We start from the raw sequence: 6,955 nt of genomic DNA, 5'->3' as shown, positions 1-6,955 counted from the left end.
GGTAGCGCCGGCGGCCGCTGCTGCGCCACGAGATGGCGGGAACGGTACCGGGGGCGGGAAACGGGAAAAAGGCGCCGAAAATGGGGCGAAAAAGGGCAAAATCGGGCAAAAAGGGGCGAGTTTGGGGGGAAAAGCGGCGCTTTGGGGGAAAAGGGGCGGGTTGAGGGGGAAAAAATGGCGCTTCGGGGGGTTTTGGGGCGAAAACGCGGAGTTTTGGGGCTTTTCGGCGGGAAAAGCGGCGGCTTTGGGGGTTTTGGCGGGAAAAACGGGCTCGGGGAGAAAATGGGTGAAAAAGGGGCGATTTTGGGGCTGCGGTGGGAATGAGGAGTTTTGGGGGTGTTTGTGGGGTCAAAAGGGGCGATTTTGGGGTTATTTGGGGGTAAAAAGTGAAGATTTGGGGGAAGAAACGAGTTTTGGGGGGAAATGCGGCGGTTTTGGGGCTGCACGTGGGGGGGAGGGGGCGTGGCCTGGGGTGTTTGGGGGCGGAGCTTGGGGGGAACCTGGGTGATGTGGGCGGGGCTTGTGGTGCCCGGGACAGGGGGGTGAGGAGGGGGCGGGGCTTGGGGCTTGTGGGCGGGCCTTGTGGTGTCCGGGACAAGGGGGGTGAGGAGGGGGCGGGGCTTGAGGCCGGGGGCGGGGCTTGGGGCTTGTGGGCGGGGCTTGTGCCACCCAGTACAGGGTTGTAATGAGGTAGTGGAGCTTGTGGGCGGGGCTTGAGGCTTGTGGGCGGGGCTTGTGGTGCCTGGACAGGATGGTGGGGAGGGGGCGGAGCTTTGGTTGCTCGGGGCGGGGCTTGGGGTTTGGGGGCGTGGCTTGTACTGCCCAGGACAAGTGTTGTGGCAGGGCTTGTACCTCATGGGCGGGGCCTAAGAGTTGTGGGCGGGGTTTGCAGCCAGTGGGCGGGGTTTGCACCCAGTGGGTGGGGTTTGCACCTCGTGGGCAGAGCCTAACTGGTGTGGGCGGGGCTTGCACCTCGTGGGCGGGGTCTAAGTGTTGCAGGTGGGCTCTAAATGTGTGGGCGGGGTTTGCACCTCGTGGGCGGGGTTTGCGCCTCATGGGCGGGGTCTGCAGCCGGTGGGTGGGGTCAGCACCTGGTGGGCGTGGTTGGTAGCTGGTGGGCGGGGCCTAAGTGTTGTGGGTGGGCTCTAAGTGCTGTGGGCGGGGCTTGCACCTCATGGGAGGGATCTGCAGCCAGTGGGCGGGGTCTGCACCTCGTGGGCGGGGCCTAAGTGCTATGGGTGGGCTCTAAGTGCTGTGGGCGGGGTCTGCAGTCGGTGGGCGGGATTTGCACCTTGTGGGCGGGGCCTAAGTGGTGTGGGTGGGCTCTAAGTGCTGTGGGTGGGGTTTGCACCTTGTGGGCGGGGCTTAAGTGTTGTGGGTGGGCTCTAAGTGTCATGGGCGGGGTTTGCAGCCGGTGGGCGGGGCTTGCACCTGGTGGGCGTGGTTTGTAGCTGGTGGGCGGGGCCTAAGTGTTGTAGGTGGTCTCTAAGTGTCGTGGGCGGGGTTTGCAGCCAGTGGGCGTGGGTTGCACCCTGTGGGCGGGGTTTGCACCCTGTGGGCAGGGTCTGCAGTGGGTGGGCGGGGTCTGCACCCGGTGGGCGGGGTTTGCACCCAGTGGGCGGGGTTTGTACCTCGTGGGCGAGGCCTAAGTGTTGTGGGTGGGCTCTAAGTGTCATGGGCGGGGTTTGCACCCAGTAGGCGGGGTTTGTACATCCTGGGCGGGGCCTAAGTGCTGTGGGTGGGCTCTAAGTGCTGTGGGCGGGGTCTGCAGCCGGTGGGCGGGGTTTGCACCTCATGGGCGGAGCCTAAGCTGTGTGGGCGGGGTTTGCACCTCGTGGGCGGGGCCTAAGTGCTGTGGGTGGGCTCTAAGTGTCATGGGAGGGGTTTGCAGCCGGTGGGCGAGGCTTGCACCTAGTGGGCGGGGTTTGCACCTCGTGGGCGGGGCCTAAGTGGTGTGGGCGGGGCTTGCAGCCGGTGGGCGGGATTTGCAGCCGGTGGGCGGGGTTTGCACCCGGTGGGCGGGGTTTGCAGCCGGTGGGCGGGGTCTGCACCTCGTGGGCACAGCCTAAGTGCTGTGGGCGGGGTCTGCAGCCGGTGGGCGGGGTTTGCACCTCGTGGGCGGGGTCTGCAGCTGGTGGGCGGGGTTTGCACCTCGTGGGCGGGGCCTAAGTGCTGTGGGTGGGCTCTAAGTGCTGTGGGCGGGGTCTGCAGCCGGTGGGCGGGGTTTGCACCTCGTGGGCGGGGTCTGCAGCTGGTGGGCGGGGTTTGCACCTCGTGGGTGGGGTCTAAGTGTTGTGGGTGGGATCTAAGTGTTGTGGGCGGGGTTTGCACCCGGTGGGCGGGGTTTGCAGCCGGTGGGCGGGGCTTGCAGCCAGTGGGCGGGGTTTGATGCACGTGGGCAGGGTTTGCAGCCGGTGGGTGGGGCTTGCAGCCGGTGGGCGGGGCTTGCACCTCATGGGTGGGGTTTGCACACCGTGGGCGGAGCCTAAGTGTTGCAGGCGGGGTTTCCACCTCATGGGCGGGGTCTAAGTGTTGTGGGTGGGCTCTAAGTGTCATGGGCGGGGTTTGCACCCGGTGGGCGGGGTTTGCACCCGGTGGGCGGGGCTTGTACCTCCTGGGCGGGGCTTGTACCTCCTGGGCGGGGTTGGCAGCGGGTGGGCGGGGCTTGCACCCAGTGGGCGGGGTCTGCGGCCGGTGGGCGGGGCCTGACGCGCCCGGTTCCCGCAGTAGCGCGGGATGGCGGAGGGCTGGGTGGAGTGCCCGGCGCTGGGCCCGGGCTGGCGGCGCCGAGAGGCCTTTCGCAAATCCGGAGCCACCTGCGGCCGCTCCGACACCTACTACCAGAGGTACCCCCTAAGCCCCGCCCCCTTGGCTCCTAAACCCCGCCCCCGGGTCCTAAACTCCGCCCACTGCGTCTTAAACCCCACCCCTTGGGTCCTAAACCCCGCCCTCTAGGTCCTAAACCCCACCCCTGCATCTTAAACCCCGCCCCCCCAGTCCTAAACCCCGCCCCCCCAGCTCCTAAACCCCGCCCCCCGGGGTCTAAACCCCACTCCTCGGGTTCCTACCTCCCTGGTCCTAAACCCCGCCCCCCAGGTCCTAAACCCCGCCCCCTGTCTTAAACCCCACCCCATGGCTCATAAACCCGCTCCGATACCTACTACCAGAGGTACCCCCTAAGCCCCGCCCCCCGGCTCCTAAACCCCGCCCCCTGGGTCTTAAACCCTGCCCCTTGGGACCTAAACCCCGCCCCCTGGGTCCTAAACCCCGCCCCTGTGTCTTAAACCCCACCCCCCAGCTCCTAAACCCTGCCCTATAGGGCTTAAACCCCGCCCCCTTGCTCCTAAACCCCACCCCCCAGTTCCTAAACCCCGCCTCCTGGGACCTAAACCCCGCCCACTGGGTCCTAAACCATGCACCTGAAGCCCCGCCCCCCTGGGTCCTAAGCCCCGCCCCCCGGGTCCTAAACCCCTCCCCCATGTCTTAAAACCCACCCCCCAGTTCCTAAGCCCCGCCCCCCCGGTCTTAAGCCCCGCCCCTCCCCCCCCTCCCCCCCCGGTACTAAACCCCACCCCCTGTGGCTTAAACCCCGCCCCCCCAGACTTAAGCCCCACCCCCCCGGTCCTAAACACCGCCCCCTGGGTCCTAAACCCCACCTCTGCATCCTAAACCCCGCCCCCCCAGGTTCTAAGCCCCGCCCCCCTGGTCCTAAACCCCGCCCCTTGTGTCTTAAACCCCACCCCCGTGTACTAAGCCCCACCCCCCAGTCCTAAACCCCGCCCCCGGGTCCTAAGCCCCGCCCCCTGGGTCCTAAGCCCCACCCCCAGCTCCTAAACCCCGCCCACTGGGTCCAAAACCCCGCCCCCCGGGTCTTAAACCCCGCCCCATATTATTGGAGACCCCCTCCTTATTTTGGGGACCCCCCATTTGTTCCCCCCCATTACTTCCTATTGATTTTCATGGTCTCCCTATAACCCAATAACCCCTCTTAGGGGTATTTTGGGGTCTCCCCACTATTGGGGATCCCCCCATAATATTGGGACCCCCCCCCATAATTTTGGGGACCCCCCCCCTTATTTTGGGGACCCCCCATTTGTTCCCCCCATTACTTCCCATTGACTTTCATGGTCTCCCCATAACCCAACAACTCCTCTTAGGGATATTTTGGGGTCCCCCCCCTTATTTTGTGGACCCCCCCTTATTTTGGGGACCCCCCATTTGTCCCCCCATTACTTCCCATTGACTTTCATGGTCTCCCTATAACCCAACAACCCCTCTTAGGGATATTTTGGGGTCCCTCCCCTTATTTTGGGGACCCCCCCATAATATTGGGGACCCCCCCTTATTTTGGGGACCCCCCATTTGTCCCCCCATTATTTCCCATTGACTTTCATGGTCTCCCTATAACCCAACAACCCCTCTTAGGGATATTTTAGGGTCCCCCCATTATTGGAGACCCCCCCATAATATTGGGGACCCCCCCCTTATTTTGGAGATCCCCCCTTATTTTGGGGACCCCCATTTGTCCCCCCCATTACTTCCCATTGACATTCATGGTCTCCCTATAACCCAACAACCGCTCTTAGGGATATTTTGGGGACCCCCCATAATATTGGGGACCCTCCATAATATTGGGGACCCCCCCTCCTTATTTTGGGGACCCCCCATTTGTCCCCCCCATTACTTCCCATTGACTTTCATGGTCTCCCCATAACCCAACAACCCCTCTTAGGGATATTTTGGGGTCCCTCCCTTATTTTGGGGACCCCTCCTTATTTTGGGGACCCCACATTTGTTCCCCCCCATTACTTCTCATTGACATTCATGGTTTCCCTATAACCCAACAACCCCTCTTAGGGATATTTTGGGGTCCCCTCATTATTGGAGACCCCCCCATAATATTGGGGCCCCCCCCCTTATTTTGGGCATCCCCCCTTATTTTGGGGACCCCCCATTTGTCCCCCCATTACTTCCCATTGACTTTCATGGTCTCCCTATAACCCAACAACCCCTCTTAGGGATATTTTGGGGTCCCCCCCCCTTATTTTGGGGACCCCTCCATAATATTGGGGACCCCCCCACCTATTTTGGGGACCCCCCATTTGTTCCCCCCCATTACTTCCCATTGACATTCATGGTCTCCCTATAACCCAACAACCCCTCTTAGGGGTACTTTGGAGTCCCCCCATTATTGGGGACCCCCCCTAATTTTGGGGACCCCCCCCTTATTTTGGGGATCCCCCCTTATTTTGGGGACCCCCATTTGTCCCCCCCATTACTTCCCATTGACATTCATGGTCTCCCCATAACCCAACAACCGCTCTTAGGGATATTTTGGGGACCCCCCCATAATATTGGGGACCCCCCATAATATTGGGGACCCCCCATAATATTGGGGACCCCCCCCCTTATTTTGGGGACCCCCCATTTGTCCCCCCCATTACTTCCCATTGACTTTCATGGTCTCCCTATAACCCAACAACCCCTCTTAGGGATATTTTGGGGTCCCCCCCCTTATTTTGGGGACCCCCCATTTGTTCCCCCCCATTACTTCTCATTGACATTCATGGTCTCCCTATAACCCAACAACCCCTCTTAGGGATATTTTGGGGACCCCCCCTTATTTTGGGGACCCCCCCATAATATTGGGGACCCCCCCCTTATTTTGGGGACCCCCCATTTGTCCCCCCATTACTTCCCATTGACTTTCATGGTCTCCCTATAACCCAACAACCCCTCTTAGGGATATTTTGGGGTCCCCCCCCTTATTTTGGGGACCCCCCCATAATATTGGGGACCCCCCCACTTATTTTGGGGACCCCCCCCTTATTTTGGGGACCCCCCATTTGTCCCCCCATTACTTCCCATTGACATTCATGGTCTCCCTATAACCCAACAACCCCTCTTAGGGATATTTTGGGGACCCCCCCTTATTTTGGGGACCCCTCCATAATATTGGGGACCCCCCCTTATTTTGGGGACCCCTATTTGTCCCCCCCATTACTTCCCATTGACTTTCATGGTCTCCCTATAACCCAACAACCTCTCTTAGGGATATTTTGGGGTCTCCCCATTATTGGGGACCCCCCCTAATTTTGGGGACCCCCCCTAATTTTGGGGACCCCCCCAAAAGCCCCACGGGGCAGAAATTCCGCAGCAAAATCGAACTGAGTCGGTTTTTGGGACCCGAACGCGACCTCGACAACTTCGACTTCAAGAACGGGCGGGAGAGATCGGGACCCCCCAAGGTACGGGGGGGTCCCCAATAATGGGGGGGGGTCCCCAAAATTGGGGGGGGGGTCCCCTAACTTGGGGGGGACACCTTAAAATGTTAAGGGAGCCCCATTGAAGTGAATGGGGGGGATTGAAAGTCCATTGGGTTACATGGGGGGTTAAGGGGGGGGTCCCCAAAAATTTGGAGGGGGTCCCTAATAATGGGTGGGTTCCTATATATAGGGGGTTACTAATAATAGAAGGGGGTCCCCGATAATGGGGTGAGGTCCCTAAAATTGAGGGGGGTCCCGAAATTTTGGGGGGACACCTTAAAATGTTAAGGGAGCCCCATTGAAGTGAATGGGGGGATTGAAGGTCCATTGGGTTACATGGGGGGTTAAGGGGGGTCCCCAAATAGTACGGGGGGTCCTTAATAATGGGGGAGTTTCTACATATAGGGGGTTACTAATAATAGAGGGGGGTCCCCGATAATGGGGTGGGGTCCCCAAAATTGGGGGGGGTCCCGAAATTTGGGGGGGACACCTTAAAATGTTAAGGGAGCCCCATTGAAGTGAATGGGGGGATTGAAGGTCCAGTGGGTTACATGGGGGGTTAAGGGGGGTCCCCAAATAGTACGAGGGGTCCTTAATAATGGGGGGTCCTAATATTAAGGGGGGGTCACTAATAATGTGGAGGGGTCCCTAATAATGGAGTGGGGTCCCCAAAATTGGGGGGGGTCCCG

General features: G+C 60.6%; 1 protein-coding gene across 1 annotated transcript in view; it reads left to right on the top strand.

Annotated features, from left to right (window-relative positions):
- Positions 1–6,955, top strand: part of LOC308051356 (methyl-CpG-binding domain protein 1-like) — a gene marked incomplete at its 3' end in the record, with an annotated part of 37,115 nt that continues 30,160 nt past the window's right edge. The window contains exons 1-3 of the mRNA XM_080361737.1: positions 1–44; positions 2,728–2,846; positions 6,134–6,248. Coding sequence (XP_080217863.1) covers positions 2,737–2,846; positions 6,134–6,248 — 225 coding nt within the window. The 5' untranslated portion in view covers positions 1–44; positions 2,728–2,736. The remainder of the gene's footprint in view (positions 45–2,727; positions 2,847–6,133; positions 6,249–6,955) is intronic.

The sequence above is a fragment of the Nesoenas mayeri genome, assembly GCF_963082525.1.
Source record: "Nesoenas mayeri genome assembly, chromosome: 38".
Classification (NCBI taxonomy): Eukaryota; Metazoa; Chordata; class Aves; order Columbiformes; family Columbidae; genus Nesoenas; species Nesoenas mayeri.
The sequence above is the reverse complement of the archived record's forward strand: the minus strand, read 5'-3'. Positions and strand labels throughout refer to the sequence as shown.